This window comes from Hemitrygon akajei, chromosome 15 (genome assembly GCF_048418815.1).
Source record: "Hemitrygon akajei chromosome 15, sHemAka1.3, whole genome shotgun sequence".
Taxonomy (NCBI): domain Eukaryota; kingdom Metazoa; phylum Chordata; class Chondrichthyes; order Myliobatiformes; family Dasyatidae; genus Hemitrygon; species Hemitrygon akajei.
Window position 1 is genome coordinate 10,916,471 of NC_133138.1, and position 24,852 is coordinate 10,941,322.

General features: G+C 38.3%; 1 protein-coding gene across 13 annotated transcripts in view; it reads right to left on the reverse strand.

The window, feature by feature from the left end:
• LOC140739160 (rap guanine nucleotide exchange factor 6-like) overlaps window positions 1–24,852 on the reverse strand; it is a 374,285-nt gene that overhangs the window by 119,345 nt on the left and 230,088 nt on the right. For 11 of the 13 annotated variants that reach the window (XM_073067167.1, XM_073067164.1, XM_073067166.1 and 8 more), the window contains one exon: window positions 1,556–1,687. The exons of the other annotated variants lie outside the window; for them this stretch is intronic. In XM_073067167.1, coding sequence (XP_072923268.1) covers window positions 1,556–1,687 — 132 coding nt within the window. The remainder of the gene's footprint in view (window positions 1–1,555; window positions 1,688–24,852) is intronic. 13 annotated transcript variants of the gene reach the window in all.

The following is a 24,852-nucleotide window of genomic DNA, read 5'->3' on the forward strand; positions in this document are numbered from 1 at the left end:
AATGCTAGCACATCTGTTCTTACATAAGAGGCTCAAGACAGCTCAATACTCCAAGTGCAGTTTGACCAATGGCTTATAAAGCCTCAGCATTACATCCTTGCTCTTACATTCTAGAGCTCTCAAAATGAATGTTAGCATGAATTTGCATTCTGTACCACAAATTCAACCTCCAAATTAACCATTCAGGAATCCTGCACAAGAATTCCCAAGTTCCTTTGTACCTCTAACTTTTTAACTTTGTCCCCACTTAGAAAACAGTCTATGCCTTTATTACAATCTGAATACCTTCAGAAAGAAAGCACAGGAGCCTCAAAACCCACACTCAACAATCCAGGAAAATCTTCCCCTCCATTATCAGATTTCTTAATGGTCCATGAAGATTACTTGGTTATTCCTTTTCTGGCACTTCTTTTTTTGCAATTTATAACTTTTATGTCTTGCAAGATACTGCTGCTGCAAAACAACGTATTTCGTGTTATAGGTCAGTGATAATAAACCTGATTCTTAATGTTTGTTCAGTTCTGACTTCCGTCAATCAATATCAGCATATTGTTGCACAAGATTTCCCAGTAAAGCTTGGTTGTTCATTTTATATTTGTATCTAGTTGAGTAACCAACATATACAACAAAGTACAGGAAACCGCATGTGCATTATTCCTCCAAAACCTTTTCTGAGAGTTAACAACCTTTATGCTGTTTTGGTGATTCTTAATTTCCTCTAGCTGACCACTAGAAAAACAAAAACAATTTTCCTCAATGCCTGTCATAATCCTTGTTCTCAAGCCAGTTCCCATCTCTCACTCTGGGACTATCAGAAGGTTGTTATCTGGACACCCAGCAAAACTTTCTAGTGAGTCTTAAACTTCATTTTTTCTATCAACAAAGACTCCTCACCCCCATTTCATCATTAATTGCTTTAAATATATCATAAATTCAGCTAGCATTCTTTGGCTTCCAACTTTTATTCTGCTTGAAATACTAACTTGACCGAACTCTGCAACACAAATGCTGTCCCATTTAAATCCCAGTCAACCATCACCCCTTCCTCATTATTCTAACAGGCTTCCTGTCTTTTAAGCTTCAATTAAATCCTATCTTCCCTTTATTAAATCCCTCAAGCCAGTTCTGATTCACTTTTTGTGCTATTCTCCAGACCAGCATTCATCCCTGTAAACAATTTTTGTGTCTCTGGATTCTTATGCATCACCACCAATTCCTCCCCCAACCTTCACACTGCACCTCAACTGAATGGCCTGTTTCTTTGCAATATGACTCTATAACTCTGAACCTCCAGACATTCTCTATAGAAGAATCAATCTAAACATTTCTGTCTAATTATACCTTTCTACCTTTTTCCTTTTAAGCCCCAATCATCAAACTGGATTGTGGTCAACCCTTTTAAAGTGTCTTTTTCAGACTTTTTAACTATTTTCGTAAATCTGAAAAGTACCTAAATCACAAAGGTATTTTACAATGCAAAATTTTGCTTTGTTGTATGCCAGCATAAATAATTACTGAAAAATAATTATATTGTTTTTCCTCATTTCAACTTTACCTGATAGATATCTGATAGGCTGCTGCTCCCAGAGTCACTGGCAATACTGCACCCAGACTGGCTGGAAGGGACAAGTGTCACTTGTGGATGTGGATTATCTGTGAGGTGCATCTTGGAAAGATCTGCAGGAAGCTGTAAAAATTATGAGGAGGAAGGGAGAAAAAAATCATTAATTTAATAAAATAAACTAAAACATAAATTAAAGAGCATTAGAAAAGCTTGCTGACCTTTAATAATCGTCTTTTAAATGATTTCAGGTTTTGTAGGGGTGAATGATTTTAGTAAAAAAAACTAATTAGCTAATAGATCAGTGTTGATGTGTGCCCTTATGTTGATGCATGGAATGGATTCTGTTGGATGCGTAGGTACAAAATTCCATTAATATTATTGAAATGAAAGTTCACATTCCAAAACAAACAGGTTTAAGGAAATTTTAGGCATTTAAACATCACAAATCAGAATCAACATATTTACTACCATGACCTCAACGAAGCAGCATATTTTTGCAATATCATTGGAACCTTAGCCTTGCAATGAAAGTCTGACCATATAAAATACAGACATTTCAAGCTTCCAAAACTCCTTTTCTGGCTTGATTATATTTGTTCTGTTATGTATTTTAACTTTTAAAAATATCTTGGGTGAAGATGGTGGGTGGTGGCTGGTGGTATTGATAAGAAAGGAACTAGATATGGTAATTCCTTTATGGATTTAAAAATGAAATCACTAAGGAGAACCATTCTCTTTCCACAATGAAAATGTTACCATATCCAGTTACGGTCGCTAGAAAGTTGCAAGCTAGATAATAATTATCAAGAAGTAGAAACAGAGATGGATATATAGACTGAAAATGGATGATGGATATTGCAGATCAGCAAGCTGAGAAACTAAATGGGGAGCAAAAACATGGAAGGAGGATTGGCAAATAATTTTTATATGCACTCAGCAATAGGGAACAGCAAACACTGGGTTTCAACTACATGATTTATAATAACTATGTTACTTCAACATTTCCAATTTATGTCAATTAAAAATTTAAATATTTATCTCCTTTTTCATGAATAACATACATTTTAATAATTAACAATAACTGTCATGGAAGCATTTTACTGAATTAGATTAGTTGCATACGCTGAGCTGGGAACAAATTCACACAAACATTCCATACTTCAGAGGAGCTGAAGCTATGTCTCTTTATTGTATTTTTTTCTCTCTGATTCAAATGCTCATACCTAAGTTCTGCATTTCTGAAACAGGTATGTACTTTAAACTTTGAGATTTGACACAGACATGACAGATCACAACTTCCTCCAGTTCAATAGGCTTCTCTAGCTATCGTATCAGTTATCGGGGACCAAAAGAATGGAGTTCAATTGCTCACATGGTCTCTATTATATATCCAGTTTAGATTTTCATACACCTGAACATTCAACTAAATTTAATTTGCACAATAAATGAAAGGCCAGACCTACATATGGAGCCACTGAATCTGCATGTGTGTCACAAACACATGGTAAGTTCTTTTAAATTTGATATTAATATACACAATCCATCAATAAGGAATTCTGGTCTAACTTTATGAAATGAGAAGAGCCCACTCACACTTTAAACAGAATAAAATAAATTAAAATTAAGAAAATAAAGGACCCAGTTATAAAATTTGGAGGAAAAGAGGCAAGTTGATGAAAGAAGAGGCTTTGTTTGGCAGTAATAAAGGCTGGATCCACTTTACAGCAACTTCTTTCCTGCAGGTCCCAAACACTGCCATCTTGTCATTCTCCTCTCTAGTAATAAGCATTGTAAATAAGCTATTTTATGTATATAATTGGACAGTTTTTCTTCTAACTCATAGGCAAAGAATTCTGTATTTAAGCCACCTCCTGTATTTTACGAGCCTGACTGAGTTTTTTGAAGAGGTAACAAAAGAAATTGATGAGGGTAGGGCAGTGGATGTGGTCTACATGGACTTTAGCAAAGCACTTGACAAGATCCCTCATGACAGACTCATCCAGAAAGTCATGAGGCATGGGATCAGTGGAATCTTGGCTGTTTGGATAAAAAAAAATTGGCTTAAAGGAAGAAAGCAGAGGGTAGTTGTGGAAGGAAAGTATTATGCCTGGAGGTCAGTGACTAGTGGAGTGCCACAGGGATCTGTCCTGGGACCCCTGCTATTTGTGATTTTTATAAATGACATGGATGTAGAGGCGGAAGGATGGGTCAGTAAGTTTGCGGATGACACGAAGATTGGAGGAGCTGTGGATGGAGCTGTAGCTGGTCGAAGGTTACAAGAGGATATAGACAGCCTGCAGAGTTGGGCAGAATAATGGCAGATGGAGTTCAATCCGGACAAGAGTGAGGTGATGCATTTTGGAAGGACTAACCAGAAGACTGAGTACAGGAGTAATGGTCAGTTACTTAAGAGTGTGGATGAACAAAGGGACCTTGGGGTTCAAATCCATACATTCCTCAAGGTCGCTGCACAGGTTGATAGGGTGGTTAAGAAGGCCTATGGGATGCTCGGCTTCATTAACAGGGGGATTGAGTTCAAGAGTAGAGAGGTCATGTTACAACTCTACAAATCTCTGGTGAGACCGCACTTAGAGTATTGTGTTCAATTCTGGTCACCTCTTTATAGGAAGGATGTGGAAGCTATGGAGAGGGTGCAGAGGAGATTTACCAGGATGTTGCCTGGTTTGGAGAACAAGTCATATGAAGCAAGGTTAGCAGAGCTGGGACTTTTCTCTTTGGAGCGTAGAAGAATGAGAGGGGACTTGATAGAGGTCTACAAGATTATGACAGACAGAGATAGGGTGGATAGTCAGTACCTGTTTCCCAGGGCACCAATAGCAAACACCAAGGGCATATGTACAAAATTAAGGGAGGGAAGTTTAGGGAAGACATCAGGGGTAAGTTTTTTACACGGAGGGTTGTGAGTGCTTGGAATGACTTGCCAGCAATGGTGGTGGAGGCTAAAACATTATGAGTATTTAAGAGCCTCTTGGACAGGCACATGGATGAAAGAAAAATGGAGGGTTATGAGGTAGTGTGGGTTTAGTACTTTTTTTTAAGGATTATATGGGTTGGCACAACATGGAGGGCTGAAGGGCCTGTACTGTGCTGTATTGTTCTATGGTTCTACGGTTGTGAATTTGCCCAGGTGGGTATACAGACCAGGGGAATACTTAACTTGATACGTGAACTGTGCTTAGTTAACTGTTCCAATGCAGGGCTCGGCAAGAAGTTAAGTCAGTACCTTCAGATCTCATCTTTGATTTTCAATCCTAATCACTATTCAACAACCCAACCGAGTTTTCAAGGAAGGATATGATTGGATTCAAGTGACATGTTCCCTGTAGGAGAATGACCAGCCAGTGTTCACCAATTTTTGCACTAAATGGCAGATTTTTGATAAGACACAAGACAATACAAATGCATATTAGCAGTCAGCAAAAATAAACAAACAAGTGGAAAATTAAGTAGTAAAATTGAAGGAAATGGCTGAAAGAAAAAAAGTATGATGAAGGGTGTTGTGCAATTTTTTTTATCTTCTATCCAACAGAAACACCAAATCTGAAATGCTGAATGCAGAGCACTTCGTTATGTTTTATGTGCACTGTTTAAAAAGAGTCTGTACAGCCTGTCTAGCAGCCAGCTTACCTACTTTGAGAGCTAAAAATAAACTTCATACACTGAAATTTCATTATCAGTTTCACTGCATAAAATAATGTTGGCTGTCACACCAAGACAATGCCTTAATGCCACAATAGTATCACTTCCCTTTGTCAGCTACTCACTATTGAAATGAGAAACATCTGTTGCAACACCGCTTGACAGATAATGCAATACAAAGCCCATTTCGAGACATAAACACTGTCACTTGGAAAAACAAAGCTGAGTAAGCATCGTGGATCAGTGAGCAGAACCATCCCTCGCCTTGCCTCCAGTCCCGACATCCTGGCCTTTTCAATTTGGCCTCGCGCTTAAATCATCCCTGTTCCAAAGGTTTTTCTGATATTCAGCGTTTCATTTCAAGTTTAATGAGGCACAAACAGTTTATTCACTACTAAACTGGTGCAAGAACAGAAACCTGAGCCTGAACATGGACAAGACAGAGATGATTATGGATCTCAGGAAGGCACAGGTTGCTCACTCTCCATTGGATATCAATGGCTCTGCCACTGAAAAAGTGAAGAGCACAAAGTTCCTTGGTCTGCACATAACAGTTGACCTAACCTGGACCCACAATACCTTCTCACTAGACTATAAGGCACAGTAGCACCTACACTTCTTGAGGAGACTGAGCCATCCAAAGTTCCCCACTCCCACTTTAACAACTTTCTACAGAAGAATGATCAAGAGTGCCCTTTCTGGCTGCCTCACAGTATGGTATGGAAGCTGCAAGGTATCAGACTGCAAGACCCTACAGAGAACAGTAAAATTACTGAGAGGATCATCGGGGTCTCCCTCCCCACTATTTGTGACATTTACAAGGAGCATTACAGACTAAGGGCCAAAAGCACTGTTGAGGATCCCTACCACCCATCCCACAATCTCCTTGACTCATTACCATCAGCAAGGAGGTGCAAAAGCATCAGGACTAAGACCCTCAGAGTGAGTAACAGCTTCTTCCTTCAAGCTTTGAGACTAATGCATACCATGCCACCAGGGTCTCGTTTCTGGACAGTGAGCATTTTACTGGACAGTTTACTGTTTACCTGTGCTGCTCTTTACTACATGCATGGAATTATATTCTATTGTTTTTTATAGAATAGTGCTTATGGTTTATGTGTTGTGTGTGATATATGTTGTGTGGATAAACAGTGGTCAGGAGATACATTGTTTTGTTTGGTTGTGTATATGTACAGTTAGAAGACAATAAACCTGAACTTGAAGTGGGGACCATTGTTAATTTGGCAGAGTTCTCTCTTTGACACCATCAACTGCCTTCCTCCCCTTCATTATATCTGCACAGAGGGCAAGATACCTCCTTCATGAAAGACAGATTACAAAGAACATATGTTGATGAAGAATTACATCCTCTCTCCAGAATACTGAAGATCACTTCCAAAGCTACCCAGATAGCAGAAACTTATCTTGAGGACCCCAATAAAAATATTTTAAACTTTCAATATAACCCTATGGCTACTGAAAACCTCCCTGTCCACAGGTTAGCAGTATAACAGCAGCTACAAATTGAAAGAATCAGGAGCTTCCTGGATGCATGACGTTGTCATTAGAACCTCTATTGGAGGTCATAAAACAATACATTACTTTCAGGAAATAATTACCTTAGTGTTCATGATCTTCTGGATCATGAGGAGGCTGAAGCACCCTAAATGCTTTACCACTGAGAAACATGCAAACCCGTCTACTTAAAACAAATATTAATGTCCAGGGGCAATAAATTACTCTCCCCTTGAGTAGAGAACATTAATGACCTTCTGTATATACCAGTGAACAAAATTAGAGATCATCAACTGCTGTTGATTCAAAGACAAAGTAATTCGGTCAGTAACTATGTCACAAGGCTGAAAAATTCTATGTGCAGATGCATGACTTAAAGGTGATCTCTGTCATCAGTGATTTTGATAATTTTAGTCTTCAGATTCTCCAACAATTTAACATAAGACCCTGGCTCCCAGAAGACTGTTATCAGAGCCATTCTGGCCCTGCTCTTGCATTGTTCCCAGCCAACAAGCCTTGTTCTTTGTCCTTTTCCTCTTATTCTTGATGTTACTTGAGTCCTGCTAGAAAAATTAATGTTCCTATGACAAATAAAAGCTAGCTGATCACCTTGAATGCAGACTTGGTGATCTCTTTGCTAAACACTTGCACTGAGTCTGCAATGACATCCCTAAGCCTCATGTTGCCTGCCACCTTAATTCCCCTCTTTATAATTAGATGCATTTTACTCATCGGGAGCATCTTTTGTCACCTTTCTGTTCTGATGAAGAGTCTCTAGCCTGAAATGCTGATTCCATTTCTCTTCCCACATATGCAACTTAACCTGCTGAGTATTTCCAGCATTTTTTGGTTTTGTTTCAAAGTTATCCAAACTTGGTCCACAATATTCAGCTATGCTTCAGCACTTTTTTCTTAAATAATGCCTAAGAAATCTGCAAGCACATGACTACTTCTTTAAAATAGCACGCATTCAGTTTCACCCTGCTGAGAAAATCCACACTAGGTTAATTACTCATTTAGGAGAAAGTGCCAAATGGGCATTGCATTTACATCAACCATATGTGTCCTCTTGTGCTTCCTGAAAAGATACATCTGGTGCATGTAAATATTATTTTAAATTGTGCTAAGCACTTATGAAATCTCAATCACATTTTATGATGTTATTGAGCTGTATAACTGATGTATAACATTCAAAACATTTTGCATTGAGCTTATGCTCATAACCTTTATGCTCTCTATTGCCTCACCTATTCCAAACATAATGACAAGCACATCCTTTCCTCTGGCAAATTTATCTTGGATGCTGCATTTTCAGTTTCCTCTTTCAGCCAGTACACTACTGTCTCTTTCTAAATCTCCCTCAGTGTTCCCTTCTTCCTTTTGTAATTTCTACCTTCAAAACATTTTTCCAGCTTCTGGTTTGCAGGGCAATTTTGGACACCTTTTTGCAAGAGAAGATTTGTTTTAAACAGCACTTTTCACTTTACTATCATAATGTCCTAAAACACTTCAAAATCCAATAAAAGTGTAGATGAAATCTGTTCTGCCACTTACCAATATCTGAATTTTGTCCCACTACCACCAAACACTCACTCCACCAAATGACTCCATGACAGCTGCAAGGGTCTTGCTTCTAGTAATCAGGTTGGTTTAATTTTCAAGTTTTAACTTTTGCTGGTTGGAGGGAAGGGTGTTGTTGCCCAGGGGGAAAGTGAAGGGGGAAGGGCAGGGGAATGTGCTACCCAAGTACGAACTCTGGAGATCAGCAGCAATTCTCGGTGACTGCAAATTCTCCACTGTTTCACAGCTGACCGTTTCTGAATAAACATGGTTGGCAGCATCAAAGTTAGAGTGCAGAGTTACATCTATGCTTTTATTCACGATAAGAGCTGTACCACCAGAATTTCTTACTCACAGGAAATAGCATATAACACAAAACTAAAGTTTAACATAACTGTTTCTGCCCTTTGTTCTAATCCATTCAAGTATAATTTATTGTTGTTAATTGGGTGGAACCAACAGGAAAAACCTGGCTTGGGTGTGAGAACAACAGCACTGGCATATGGCAAACACTACATGAAAAAAATACAAGTTTAAGTTATGCCAATAGTGAGCATTGCAAATATTAACAGCCAGATCTCAAGAAATAGCTCACTCTACAAATAACAAAATAACCAAATTACTTAATACAAGTAACTCTCATGGTTCCTAGCAACTCCTTTGTAGTAATATTATTATATTAATACTATAGTAATACTATAGTATTCCACTTTATCATTAGACACATTTTACAATTACAAAAGCACAATGTGCAAAAAGACAGCTTTTAAAATACTGAATTTGTCTGTCTCATCTGAATTCAAGTTGTTAAAAAAATTCTATAAACCTTTTTTTTAAAAAAGACAGTATTCCTCAAATGTGTGAAATAATGGGTTTGTTTATACCATGAACCTAAAATTAATCCTACTTTATCCAGCAATTCTGGCCATAATACTAGCATCCATGAGTAAACGCAAACAACTAAAAAAAATACTAGTTAGGAGCACACAAAATTCTATTGACCTCCATGATACCCAAAAGTGATAAAAATCTGTAACAAAAATCACTTGATACAATGACTTTCCTATTTCCTTCCCTACCTATTTAAGTAGGATTACTACATTAGTGTCAACCTTGATCTATCATGGAATGATAGAGTGTGAATGTGCAACTCCCTGGGAGATGAGCTGAGAAAAAAAGCATACTTTAATTAGAATACTTAATAGGTAGAGAGCTTCCAATTATTTGATAAAATGCTACAGTATTTTTAACTCAGTCTGCAGTTTGCACCATCTACAGTCATTCAAAAATAAACACTTTGAAAGACATTGTACTTTGAACAGTATATTCCAGCCTGACGGCTGTATTGCAAATATGTCAAAATATGGATTTGAATACCAATTTTACTTTTTTTTTGTGCCATTCACACGATCAATTTACTGAAAAACATTTTAGCAAATATATTTTCAGTTTATGAAGTTCACTGCATGTTAATGTAACTATTTTAAAATGTACTTTGTTTTCTTGGTACTTATGATAATTATTATTACACAGGATAAGTAAAACAAAATAGAAAATTCTACCTTCCTAGCTATAGTAATACAATAACATACAGAAGAAAATAACACCACCTTCAACAGATCATGATATTTTGTCGGAACAATTTCTCACTGAATTCATCTCTTAAGCCTAGGTTTACATTTATTATACTTTTAAAACAAAAGTCTATCGAGATGTTTGACCATGATGAGGGGAGATCTCAATGAAACCTTTCCAATGTTGAAAGGCCTAAACAGAGTAGATGTGGAAAGGATGTTTCCCATGGTGGGAGAGGCTAGGACAAGAGGACACAGACTCAGAATAGAGCGGCGCCCTTTCAAAACAGAGATACGGAGAAATTTCTTTAGCCAAAGGGTGGTGAATTTGTGGAATTGTTTACCACGTACAACTCTGAAGGCCAGGTCATTGGGTGTACTTAAGGCAGAGATCAATAGATTCTTGATTGGACATGGTATCAAAGGTTACGGGGAAAAGGCTAGGAACTGAGGTTGAGGAGGAGAAATAAAAAAAGGATCAGCCATGATTGAATGGGGCAGCAGACTCAATGGGCCAGATGGCCTAATTCTGCTCCTATGTCTTATTATGACCACGATTATGCAAGAGTAATAACATGCCATGAAGATGAAAATTATTACGAAGAAACATCTCTATTGAATTCAGTTCTGATTCTGTACACCAATGGCTTCTCAACGATTAAGGGAGTAATTTGAATGGCTGGATAGGCCATTGTTTCTGAAACAGAAGTGCTGGTATCAGGAAGCATGGCTCCCGGTAGCTCTGAACAGCAGGCAGAATTGAAAGCTCTGATTGAAGCCTGTAAAATAGCAGAAAGAAGATCAGCTGATATCCACACTGATTCTCATTACGCTTTTGGAGTGTTCATGATTTTGGAAATTATGGAGACAAAGGAGATTTCTTACAGCTGTAGAAACCCCAATCAACAATGTCAACTAGTATAAAAGCTCATGAATATCATGCAACTGCCATCAGAAGCTGCGGTATTAAAATGTAAAAGCCACTCCAAAGCAACTATAATGGAACGCCATGGAAATGCATTCACAGGTGAAATTACAAAAGAGGCAGCACAGGAAGGTGTAAAATAAATAAAGCAATAACAACTAGATCATGGAGCAGTGAAGCAGCTACCACATTTAAATGCTCTTGCCCCATCTGGTCCATTTTTACAAGTGGACTACATTACTTTACCAAGTATCAAGGATGGGCAGAGATACTGGTAATAATGGAGAGTTTTCAAGATAGATGGAAGCAAATCCAGCCAAAAAAGCCACTGCCACACACACAGTAAAAATTCTGATCAAGGACTATACTCCTAGATGGGAATTGCCATGTCACATCAACTTGGGCTAAGGAACACATTCCACTAGGAGTGTTTGCCCACAATTATATTGACTGATGAACATTAAATGGTCTTTTCATTGTACAAAGCATTCACAGTCATCAGAGCAAGTCAAACAAATGAATGGAATCATCAAACGACAGCAAAGTATCATGAGGAAGGTGTACCATGGGCTATAGCTCTTCCTATGGTCTTATGTAGCATCAGAGCAACCCCAAAAATGAAAATTAAATTAAATCCATTCAAAATAGTCACAGTGAGTCCTATGTCACTACCGGGAGCTCTTGATCTCGGAGGGTGATATACACATTATGGCAGACAGTTTAGTTATCTAATATGTGAAATTAATCCAAGCTACTGTCTGCCTCTTAACAGGTTTCTGCCACTTAGACTGATTGAACAGAAGGACGTACCCTGAATTCCGGTGAGTGAGTCCTGATTAAGAAACCACAGACTATAAATAACCACTGGGAGCTCAATGGGAAGGTTCTTATCAAGTGCTGTTAATTACCAATTCGGTGGTGAGAGTAGAAGGTATAATTGAATTGAATTGACTGTATCAATTACATCCTTCAAATCTGTCAAAAAAAAGTAACTGGATACATGGTGAATACTGTAAGCAAGCTAAATTGGTACAAGACGGGGCAACAAGGACTGAAATTAATATGCTAGTAACCTCTGACTGTGCCTTAGCTGCAGGGTTATGATGAGCAAATCACTAACCAGCCAGAAGACTTCAACCAGAGACAATAACTACTAGACATTATGTTTATTCTAATATTAGTTATTGTTCCCTATTCATAATGTGCCAATTGAAATGACTCATAATGTATACTTGCAAGTATCACATGAATTTGCTGATGCTGTTAATGCCTCTAGTTTTTGTGTATGTCAATATATACAACACACTTCAAAATATTCACCAATGCTAGGAATTCCTGTAGATCCAGAACAAGCATGCACCCTGTTCTGTGGCAAAATTCATTACCACAATCTAGCAATAGTGACACTAACATTGTGCCCATGCTTCATTATTGTCAGGGGAGACAAATATACAATGATCGTGCTTCCCACGTACCATCTTAAACTACATCAGTTATATAATCAGCATGATTTAGGAAATCAAATCATACCCTACTCATGTTTTATCCTGGGATATCTCCATATTTGCATCTAATGTTCATGACAAAACTTTAACTATTTTCATGTGTTTACTATAAAGCTACCTTTTACTTGAGTTCAGAAAGTACCATTCCAGTAGGGCAGAGTTTATGGAATTATACTTTATGTTGCCCTAAATGGGGTAATGACTCCGGAATTTGTATTGACAATACCCATCAGAAAAAATGACAGTTCAGCAAGGTTCCCAACAAACAATAAGAACTGGTCTAAGTTCATTGAATAATACATACTCTGGGTGCAGAAATGGGGCTTATATCTCTCTTCCATGTAGTTGGTTAGGATCTTGTTATTTGGGTTATGTCTTTCCTGCTTATCACATATACACAGACTCTATCTTTACATCCCAAGTCTGGAAGAAAACGAGACATTCAGGAGCTCATTTTGCATGAATTATATTCCCATTTTATGGTGTCACAATAAATATAAGAGAAATCAAAAACGCTAATGCAGCATTTGAAAGAGTAGGCAATGACACTGTTGGTGTCTTGGAAAAAGTAACAGAAGTAGTCACCGTGTGTACAATAGTTCTTCAAAACCATATGGTTTTAGATCTCTTAGCAATTGTTGGTGTGGGGGGGGGCACGTGCAGTTATGTAGGCAAGGAGTGTTATACTTACATACCTGATGGGTCTGAAGGTGGCTGATCATACTCGTAAAGAGACAGCTGAAATACATTAATCTGATGGATGGAATTTCTTTGACTGGATCCAATTAAATCAGAAGCTGGGGCTACTCAATATTGCAAGTCATAATATTTGTCCTGATATGTCTTATCATCATTTACATCTTTTTTACTTGTACAAGAGAAATGATGCACAGAGCAGTTCAAACTCACATAAGTGTACCTACTCATGAAAACAACCTACCTGCAATGGCATAATCTCATGAATATCTTTCAATAGTTCCATAGCTTTGGTGCATTTTTGATTATTTTATACTTAACATAGGAATCACAAGTTTTTCTGCCTATGAATATTCAGGTTTAATGATTCTAAATGAGAAAGATACAGGATAGATGTATTCCAAAAACAAAGAAATACTCAAATAGCAATATAGTACAATCATGGCTGACAAGGGAAGTCAAAGCTAATATAAAAACAAAAGAGTGGGCATACAACAAAGCAAACAATGGGAAGTTGGAGGATTGGGAAGCTTTTAAAACCTACACAGAGCAACTAAAAGAATCATTAGGAGGGAAAATATGAAAGCTAGCAAACAATATCAAAATGGATATTAACAGCTTTTTCAAGTATGTAAAAAATAAAGGAAATGAGAGTGGATATAGGACCACTAGAAAATTAAGCCAGAGAAATAATAATGGGGGACAAGGAGATGACAGATGAACTAAATTAGTATTTTGTGTTAGTCTTCACTGTAGAAGACATTAGCAGTGTGCCAGATATTGAAGGTTGTGAGGGAAGAGAAGTGAATGCAGTTTCTGTTACAAAAGAGAAGATGCCTAAAAAGCTGAAAGACATAAGGGTACATAAGTCACCCAGACCAGATGAACTGCAGACAAGGGTTCTGAAAGGTAGTGGTAGAGGCATCAGTCATGATCTTTCAAAAATCATTGGACTCTGGCATTGCTCCAGAGGACTGGAAAATTGCAAATGTCACTCCACTCTTTAAGAAAAGAGGAAGGCAGCAGAAAGGAAATTATAAAGCAGTTTTCCTGACCTCAGTGGTTGGGAAGATGCTGGAGTCAATTGATAAAGATGAGGTTATGGAGTATTTGGTGACACAGGACAGGACAGGACAAAGTCAGCACAGTTTCCTTAAGGGAAAATCTTGCCTGACGAACCTGTTGGAGTTCTTTGAGATCGCACATAGGATAGATAAAGGGGTGCAGTGGATGTTGTATATTTGGACTTTCAGAAGGCCTTTGACAAGGTGCAACACATGAGAATGCTTATGAAGTTAAGAACCCATGGCATTACAGTAAAGTTACTAGTATGGTTATAGCATTGGCTAGTGTCTAGAGGTGTTCCGTAGGGGTCGGTGTTGGAAACGCTTCTTTTTATGGTTTATGGTGTATATCAATGATTTAAATGATGGAATAGCTGGCTTTGTTGCCAAGTTTGCAGATGATATGAAGATTGGTCGAGGGGCAGGTAGTGTTGAGGAAACAGGAAGGCTGCAGAAGGACAGATTAGGAAAATGGGCAAGAGAGTGGCAAATGAAATACAATGTTGGAAAATGCATGGTCATGCACTTTGGTAGTAGAAATAAATGTGCAGACTATTTTCTAAATGGGGAGAAAAACCAAAAATCTGAGATGCAAAGGGACTTGGGAGTCCCTGTTAAGAACACCCTAAAGGTTAACATGCAGGTTGAGTTGGTGGTGAGGAAGGCAAATGCAATGCTAACATTCATTTCAAGAGGTCTAGAATAGAAGAGCAGGGATGTGATGCTAGGGCTGTATAAGGCACTGGTAAGGACTCACCTTGAGTATTGTGAACAGCTTTGGACTCATCTAAGATCTGCTGGCATTGGAGAGGGTTCAGAGGAGGCTCATGAGAATGATTCCAGGAATTAAAGGGTTATTAGATGAGGAATGTTTAATGACACTGGGTCTGTACTCACCGGAGTTTCGAAGGATGGGGTGGGGGGGAGGTGGATCTCATTGAAACCTTGCAAATGTTGAAAGACCTAGATAGAGTAGATGTGAAAAGAATGTTTCCATGGATGAGTGAGTCTAGGACAAGAGGGCACAGCCTCAGGATGGGGGAGCATCCTTTTAAAATAGACATGTATTGAAATTTCTTTAGTTAGAGGATGGTATATTTGTGGAATTTGTTACCACAGGCAGCTGTGGATGCCAGGTATCCAAGGCAGAGACTGACAGGTTCTTGGTGGGACACAGCATCAAAAGTCACGGGGAGAGGGCCGGGGAGTGGGGCTGAGAAGGGGAAAGAAGGATCAGCCATGATTGAATGGCAGAGCACACTCAATGGGCCAAAAGATTTACGGTAATTCTTCTCCTATGTCTTCTGGTCTAAATGTGTTATTTAGAATTAAAGGCTTGGTTGGAGGGGTGGCGGGGGGGGGGGGGGGGGAATGTTGGATTGGACTGTGTAATTGTTACCTTCATTGTAGGTTAACTTATGCTTGTTAGTATTTTTATATAATTACTATATATACACACACACATACACAAAAGAAATACATGTGTGTGAGAGAGATTGTTTGTGAGAGAGAGTGTGTGAGAGTTTTCTAATGGTTACAGTTCCACCACATTTTTCTGGAAGCTTCTTGGTTTCAGTGGTAGATATTACATTACTTGAATAGTGGCTATCTTATTGATTGATTCAAGCAATGGATTTTGAATGGAATGTCTATTATCAGCAATTGGGCATCAAAAGACTGGTTCAGTCTCTGTATTTGTGATTCTTGGTCTCTTTCTCTGTCTGTTCATCTTCCTTCCCTTATTTCAACATTCTTGTAACGCTTCTGAAAAACTTCAGAACAAAAACATCAGAATCCAATAGATCAACATGACTAGATATCATAGTCTTCAAGGGCTCATACAGCCCAAAGAACACAACTATTAAGAGCTAAATATACAAAATGCTGGAGGAGCTCAGCAGGTCAGGAAGCATCTATGAAAAGGAATAAACAGTCGACATTTCTGGCTGAGACCCTTCATCAGGACTGAAAGAGCCCGAAAAATTGACTGTTTGTTCCTTTTCCTGGATGCTGTCTGACTTGCTGAGTTTCTCCAGCATTTTGTATCTGTTACTCTGGATTTCCAGCATCTGCAACATCTCTACTTATGAGTTAAACATGATGGGTTTGGCTCCTATTCTGAGAGATGGGCTGGAATTGTCAATGACAATACTCGTGTATGTTGCTTGTGGTACATAGATCTTGGAAGAGAAATCTCCTTTTAGATGAGTTTCTGGAGGACAGGACTTCGTTTGATTTTTCAAATTCATCCCTAAATCAGCAGTTAATGTATGTAAACAACAATGCTAAATGAGATTGTAGCAAATTAGATGGCACAAAAGATTTCAAGGTAGCAAAAGTTCCTTAAGAGGAGAAAGCTCCCAAATGCCAAAATCTAATAATTGCTTGAGGCCTTTAATTTTGTATTCTGAAGGTTTGTCGGTTGTCGCCTAGAAAGTGGCAGGGGATTAGGAAGAAAATCTGTCACTCCACACTACCCGCGATACTTTAAAATTTGTACATAATAATAAAGATATTAGTAATGTTCTTGGCAATGGTAGAGAGGGGAAATCTTGCTCACATCACCACACACCAAAACTCAGCCCAAATTTTTGATATCCTCCATTGTGAACCAATTCAAATCAAAATTACAAAGGACAATTCCTCCCTTCTTCTATTCTGCTTCAAAACCTTTTTAACTTGGGAGTATGCTGGCAATAGAGAGAATAATTTTGGAAAGCTGATAGTAATGAAGTCATAAGCATACATATGCCTTGTCCTTAATAACTATCATCACATTTTGAATCTGCACTCTCATGACAGGGCTGCTTCATGTGATTTTAAAATAAAGATGCTATACACAGCATAATTATGAAAATATTCAAAAAATTCCAAGTGCATGATTGTAAGCAAGAAAAAGGCACATAAAGACAAGTGCACTATTTCAAAAGAAAATTTACTAGTTTACAATTTAGAATCAAGGACTTTGTACTGTCACAACCTGACAAATTTAGCCTGCTGCCTGGCCTGCTGAGTTCCTCCAGCATTTCGTGTGTTCCTTGGATTTCCAGCATCTGCAGAGTTTCTCTTGTTTGAAATTTAGCCAATTATTAAACGTTTCTTAAATCAGGATGAACTGTGCTATTCTAACACTATCATTCATAATTCCTCCATAGTAATTTCAAGGTTTAGTGTGATAGATGCAGAGTAATTAAATTCCATTACACTTTTGTTTCTTTATTTTTGAAATTTAGTAACTAAATAGAAATTGTATATTTTTAAAGTGCACAGAAAAATCACAATTTTGCTGCACATTTTAAAAACAATAAATTTAGCATTAATCCAAATGTACATCTTCAATTACTGTTACCAGTTTTTAAGTCCCTCCTTCCCCAAAATATATTAGCACAAATTTTATTAATGAGGTAGATTTATGCATTTACCATAAGTCACAATGATCTCTGAATGCACACAGAATGTAAAATTATAAAGTAGCATCGAAAGAGAAAAGCATTTAAGACTTAATAGTCTTAACCAAGAAGTCGTCCATTTTAGATAGGACATTTTACAAAATATATGCATGCAGTTTATTTCTGTGCATTCTTCGTATGGAGTCTAAAGATTTTTCCAGTGACTATCTAATGGAAACATTTCTGTTGTCTGCATGAAGCAAACAACATACAAATTAAACTTGCGTTTGACTTTGAGGTGCTTAGGAGAGATATGTAGGATGTGCAAATCAAATCTGTTTCTTGTAAATTCATAAATATCCAATAATCAGAACCAATTTTTGGACATACCATTCATATCTATTAATATGCTAATATAAAAATAGACACTGTATGAGGCCTTGAAAAACTTGTATGGTGCCCTGAAGAATATGCAGCACTTCCCATCTTCCAGGAACCACCTCTCAGCAAATGCAGAAAATAACAATCAGATTTACTGTACCATCATCTTCAATTCACCTGTACACCTTTTGACCAACTGTAAAAAGATTCAAAGAACCTGAAACTAAGCACAAAACTCATTATCTACCTTGACCTATCTACAACGGCAACTACACGCTCTGGAAAATTCAGAGCCACTCCCAAGTCCCTTCTGACTTTCCTCCCCATTTAGAAAATTGTCTACGCCTTTATTCCTTCCACCAAAGTGTATGATCATACATTTCCCCTGCACTATACTCCATCTGCCACTTCTTTGCCCATTCTCTCAATCTGTCCAATTCCTTCTGCAGACTCTGATTCCTTAAAGCTACCTGCCAATCAAACACCTATCTTCATATAATCCACAAACCCATCATTTCCATCATCCAAATTAATAACAAATAACATGAAAAGAAAAGGTCATAACAGCAACCCCCACGGAACACCACTAGTCACTGGCAACCAACCAGAAAAGGCCCCTATATTCCCACTCTTTGCCTCTTTCCTGTCAGCCAATGATCTATTCATGCTAGTATGTTTCATGTAATACTACTCACTCTTATTTTGTTTAGCAGCCTCATAAGTTGCACCTTGTCAAAGCCCTTCTAAAACTCCAAAAACATCCACTGACTCTCCTTTGTCTATCCTGCCTGTTATTTCCTGAAAGAATTCCAACAGTTTGTCAGACAAGATTTCCTCTTTAGGAAAACATGCTCTCTTTGGCCTATTTTATCATGTGCCTCCAAGTACTTTGAAACCTCATCCTGAATAATGGACTCCAACACCTTCCCAACCACTGAAGTCAGGCTAACCGGCCTATAATTTCCTCTCTTCTGACTCCCTCCCTTCTTAAAGAGTGGAGTGACAATTGCAATTTTCTAGTCCACCATAATAATTCCACAATCTAGTGATTCTTGAAAGAAAACTACTCAGGCTTCCACAGCTCTTCAGCAACCTCTTTCAGAACGCTGGCGTGCATCCATCTGGCCCAGGTGACAAGCATCATTTCATTAGTAATAGTACCTACACTCACTTCTGCCTCTCACACTCTTGAATTCCTGGCATACTGCTAGTGTTTTCCACAGTGAAGAATGACACAAAACACTTAAGTTCTTATACAAGACTCCAGAAACACATTGATACTTCGTAATCCAAGGCAAGGGTCGTTCTAAATCAGGACACTACACGCACCAGTTCATCTAAGTCCAGTATGAGGTTTTAGATCTCTTCTAAGATCATGCCATTTAGCACAATTCTAGGCCCTTACAAGACAATGGTAGCTGTCATTAGTGTAATGACAAGACTTTGTTCTTTAAGATGTTTTCAGAAACTGTTATTAATGCTAACTTGGAAAAATGCAACCTCTGGATTGATAAGGGGGACATCCAACTGGATTACTCACTAAGTGCACAGACACAATACAATAACTAAGCTTTTCACAAATCAGCTCTTCAATCAGTGCTGGTGCAAGTGAGCCATCCTTGTTGACAGACAAAGTACTCCAGCCAGAGCATATTTTCTGATCTTACCACTTTTAATGCTTCTTTCAAGTTTCTTCAACATTGATTCGTCATCTGTGAAATGATGGCAAGTAGCAATCAGGAAGAGGCTTCTTTGCTCATGCGTGTCCTGAAGTATCTAAGACTCACGAGATATTGAGACAATACTGGACATTGATTGGCCTATTCCCACTGCCAGTACACTGTACCTCTACCTCTGGTGATTCTGTCCTACCAGTGAGACAGGATGTATTCAGGATTGTACTGGAGTTTTCCGGCACGTAGTCCCTGCGATACAATTTGTAAATATGATTTGTAGCTTGACAGGTCTATGAGAGCTTTTTTCAATTAACCTGGTAATTGGTTTATTCTTGTCACTTGCATTGAGAGACAGTGAAAATCTTCATTTTGCATGCAATCCCAACAGATCATTCCTAACATAAAGTACATTGAGGTAGTACAAAGTGGAAAAAAATAACAGAATGAAGAATAGAATGTTACAGTTACAGAGAAAGTGCAGTACAGGTACACAAATAAGATGCAAGGTCCATAATGAGGTAGATTGAGATATCACATTTATCGTACAAGTGGTTTCTACCAAAATGAACCACTTTACACTAATCTGGGTTGAACTCCATCAGCCACTTCTCAGCCCAATTTGATGATCTAATTGAATCTATCTCAAACAAAACTGTTACACTCATTGTCCATCCTGAACTCATCTGTTATCCTTTTAACCTACTGTTCCTTCCTTATTTTCCACTGTTCTTAATCCACAAGAAAACTCACATCAAATTAAGAATATATTTTATAACATTATCTCAGACCAGCTGCGGCTGGAAGTGCAAAATCATATCTAGAGTATTTGGGAGGCAGTAAGGGACAAGAACATGCTTAACAACACTCAGTTGGTGAGGTTAGAACAGCAGTAACAGAACCCATGAAATTGGAAACTGGAGAAAATAGAAGTGATTTTGTAATAAAACACAGAATGCATCTTCTGCTGAATGTGCAAAACACCTGATGTGGTAACATTAAGATGATGGACACTGCTTTTGAAACTTGATTCTATTCTCAATGCATCCGAACTTCAGAAGCAAAGCTCAATGTGCAGAGCAACCATGTATGATGCAAGTGTATTTTTAGACCGTAAGACATCTGCATCTACAATTATTTCAAATGTATGCATTTTATAATGTCAATACTTGATTCTGTTTGCCAGTCACTCCTAATATAATACTCAAGTTTAAAGTTCAAATTCATTCTCAAGGTATGTATACCGTATACAAAACTGCAGATTCATCTTCTTGCAGGCACCCACAAAAAAAGAAACACAATAGAATCCACAAATACCACAGAACAAAGACAAACATACATTCAATGTGCAAGAGGACAAGAGGACAAATTGTGCAAATAGTAAAAAAAAATAAACAAATAATACTTTGAACATAAGCTTCAGAGTCCCCGAAAGTAAATCCATGGCTGCAGAGTCAGTTCAGCGCTGAGGTGAGTGCAGCCTGATGGCTGCAGGGAACAGCTGCTCCCAAACCTAGCAACATGGAACCCAAGACACCTGCACCTCTCTTCCGATGGTGGTAGCAAGAAGAGAAGGACAAATGGAGGCAAGCAGCATTGAACACCAGTTCCTTTTCCACTCTTGGGCCTCAACACTTTAGTTGGCACAGAGTAATGGAGCCTAGCCAGGTTCATTTTCTGCTCTTGGGCCTCGACACAGCATCCGCCCCCAGTGATGGCCGCCCCTGTATTCTTGAGGGTCAAATTTTCCGAAAAGTACATACCTTAAAGGGAAATTACAGGCTGCAGATGAGGTGATCGCAGTTAAGAAATAGAATATTTAGTACACCATCTAGAAAGTTTGTGAGCAGTCTGTTAAACACCATCGTATGTTGCCAGCACCATCTTGCTTATAAAGCTGCCAGCGCATCTATGCACAGTTTCAAATTACCTTTGGTATTGATGATGGCGATAAAAAAAACAAAAACTATATCTCAAATGGGGAGAGACGGCAAAGGAAAGTTATGCCTAAACCCATTTTGTCTTGTAGGGGAAGCTAATATAATCGGACAAAATATTATTTATGCAGTTGCTAAGCAAGTTCTGTCACCTGCTTCTTCAGCCTGTGGCCTGTGCAGTCTTCTATCTTGCTGAACCAAAATCTTGAACATGTGGCAATAAATTTATACCATAACCATATGGGATGTAATCTGGTAAAACTGAGTGCCCACTCTTTGTGATCTGCCAACTAATTTTTTAACTTTTAGACTCTTCTGTTGTTAATGTCAGAATTCTTTATCTCTGTCAATTAGAAAATACATACTTCTAGTGTCTGTGAATAAAACAGAGAGCCATACTGATAGAGGAAATGGAGCATGTAACTAATATAGTGAATACTAACCCAAATGTAATTTTGGACACAAAATTATAGGGACTTCTAAGCATACCTACTTCTAATATGGAATTGTACGTATAAGAAAATGTAAAAGAAAAAAGACAATAAAAAATAATCAGATCGAAACCTATGGTGGAAACATTTTTGTTCAGCAGTGAGGGAGAAAAAAGTGAGAGGAAGCAAATTATAAATAAGTAAAATATTAATGGAAAGATAGATATTACCTTCAGTAAACAATAGTCATTTGTTTTATTACACACAAGGAAGAACAGTTGCTTTAGCAATTAATATATTACTTCATAGCTTCAGGGATCCAGATGTAATGTTGACTTGAGGTGCCTTTTATACAATGTTTTTGTGTCCTCCCATGGCCACATGAGTTTCTATTAGGTGCTCAGTTTTGTTATCCCTTAGTGTAGCTAAGTAGCAAAAAAAAAACACAAAAGCAAAGCTAAGTTGCAGGGCAATAGGAGGGAGAGGAGGAGAAAGGGAATGGGTCACACGGGATTGCTCTGTTGGCAGCCATTATGGTCCTAAAGGGCTGAATAGACTCCTCCTAAACTACAATAGATAAGTAAAAGTTTGTTTTACTTTGGTTGTGATATTGAAGAATGATTTGTTAAACTGACATGCTATGCAAATTCAATTATTAGATGCCAAGCACATTCTGTGACACGTCCTTTGGACTTGGAGCATCCAGCACTGCATAAATTTTCTCAGCACACTTGTGTAATCATTATGCGTCAATAGTATGACTACAGTAAGTGATGACTGGTTTAAAGAATTCATACTTGTTGCATCATGCTCTAAGCCCATAATCTAATATTCTTAACAATGTCTTGATATTTTGAAGATGTCCTTGTCACTCTTACTGGTAACAATATCATCCAGAAAACACTGAATGCCTGGACAGTTCTGCAGCACCTGGCCCATAGCTTTCTGCCAGAGAGCAGGTGCAGATGATACTCTAAATATAAGCCTAGTATAGCAATAAAGCCCTATGTGGTTATGGTAAGAAACACTTTGAACTCTTCCTCCATCTCCATCTGTAGCTAGGTCTCAACTAAGTCCACTTTGCTGAAGTGCTTCCTTCCAGAAAGGTTTGCAAAGATATCCTCTATCCTGAGCATTGATCTACTTCCAGACCTTAAAATCACCACAGATCCTGACAGACCCATTCTTCTTGGCTACTGGGACCACTGGTGTTGTCCATGAGCTCCACTCAACCGTGGAAAGAATTCCTTCAGCCTCCAATCCAATTAAGCTCACTGGTTACTTATCATAGATAGTATAAGAAACCCAACAGGCTGCGTAAAACTTGGGTACAGCATTTTCACTGACTGTTACAAGAAATATAAGGTTGTTATAGTAGGTGATTTTAATTTTTCAAATATTGATTGGGACTCCCATACTGTAAAAGGACTAGACAGGACAAAGTTTGACAAATATGTTCAGGAACGTTTCCTTAATCAGTACACATAACTCCCAACAAGAGAGTGTGCGATAGTTGATCTGCTATTAGGGAATGGCACAGGGCAGGTGACAGAAGATTGTGTATGGGAACATTTTGCACCTAATGATCATAATGCCCTTAGATTCAAAGTAAATATGCAAAAAGATAGGTCTACTCTGTAGTTTCAGATTCTAAATTGGAGAAAAGCCAATTCTGATACAGTCAGAAAGGATCTGGCAAGTGTGGATTGGGACAGGTTGTTCTCTGGCATAGATGTACTTGTAAGTAGGAGGCCTTTGAAATTGATATTTTTAAAGTACAACACTTGTATGTACCTGTCAAAATAAAAAGTAATGACATGTTTAGGGAACCTTGGCTTTCAAGAGATCTTGAGGCCCTGGTTAAGAAAAAAAAAGGAGGTACATAGGCAGGTAGGAACAAATGAGGTAATTATGGAGTATAAGAAATACAAGAGAACATTTATGAAAGAAATCAGGAGGACTAAAAGAGTACATGAGGCTTCTCTAGCAGACAAGGTGAAGGAGAATCCTAAGGGATTCTATAGATATGTTAAGAGCAAGAGCAAGGGACAAAATTGGTCCTCTAGAAGATCAGAGTGGTAGTCTATGTGTGGAACCAAAAGAGGTGGGGGAGATCTTAAAATGGATTTTTATATCTGTACTTATTCAGGAGATGGACGCAGAATCTATAGAAAGAAGGAAATTAGAGTGGATAAATTCCTGGGGCCTGACAAGGTGCTCCCTTGGACCCTGTGGGAGGCAAGTGCAAAAACTGCAGGGACCCTAGCAGAGACCTTTAAATCATTAGCGCCAGGTCAGGTACTGGAGGATTGGAGGATAGCGAATTTACAAGGATGTCTTGGGACTGCACGACCCAGGTTATTAGGAAAGGTTGAAGAGGTGAGGAATTTATTCCTTGGAACGTTGAAGATTAAGGGGAGGTTTGATAGAGATGTACAAAATTCCAAGGGGTATAGATAGGATAAATGCATGCAGGCTTATTCCACTGAAGTTGGGTGGACTACAATGAGGTCATGGGTTAAGGGTGAAAGGCGAACATGAGGAGAAACATCTTCACTCAGAGGGTCATGAGAGTGTGGAATAAACTCCCAGAGCAACTGGGACATGTGAGCTCAATTAAACAATTAAGAGAAGTTTGGATAGATACATGGAGGTAGGGGTATGAAGGGATATGATCTGGTTGCAGGTCAATGCTTCAACATGGACTAAATGTGTCAAGGGGCCTGCTTCTGTGTTGTACTTTTCTATGATTCTATGATTTATTTTGTGGAATGGCAGGAACAGCCAAGCCAGTGTCCTATTCCATTTTAATTAATTTGCTGTTCACTTCTGGGGTAAGCCATATTGCTTGTCTATTGTTAGCTTTCGCGTTGCAAATCTCAAGTCTACCCAGTCTTGTGTCATTCTTGACATTATCAGATTTTTCATCAATAGCATGCAGATTACTGTTCTTTTTGAAACTGCAATTTGGCATTGTA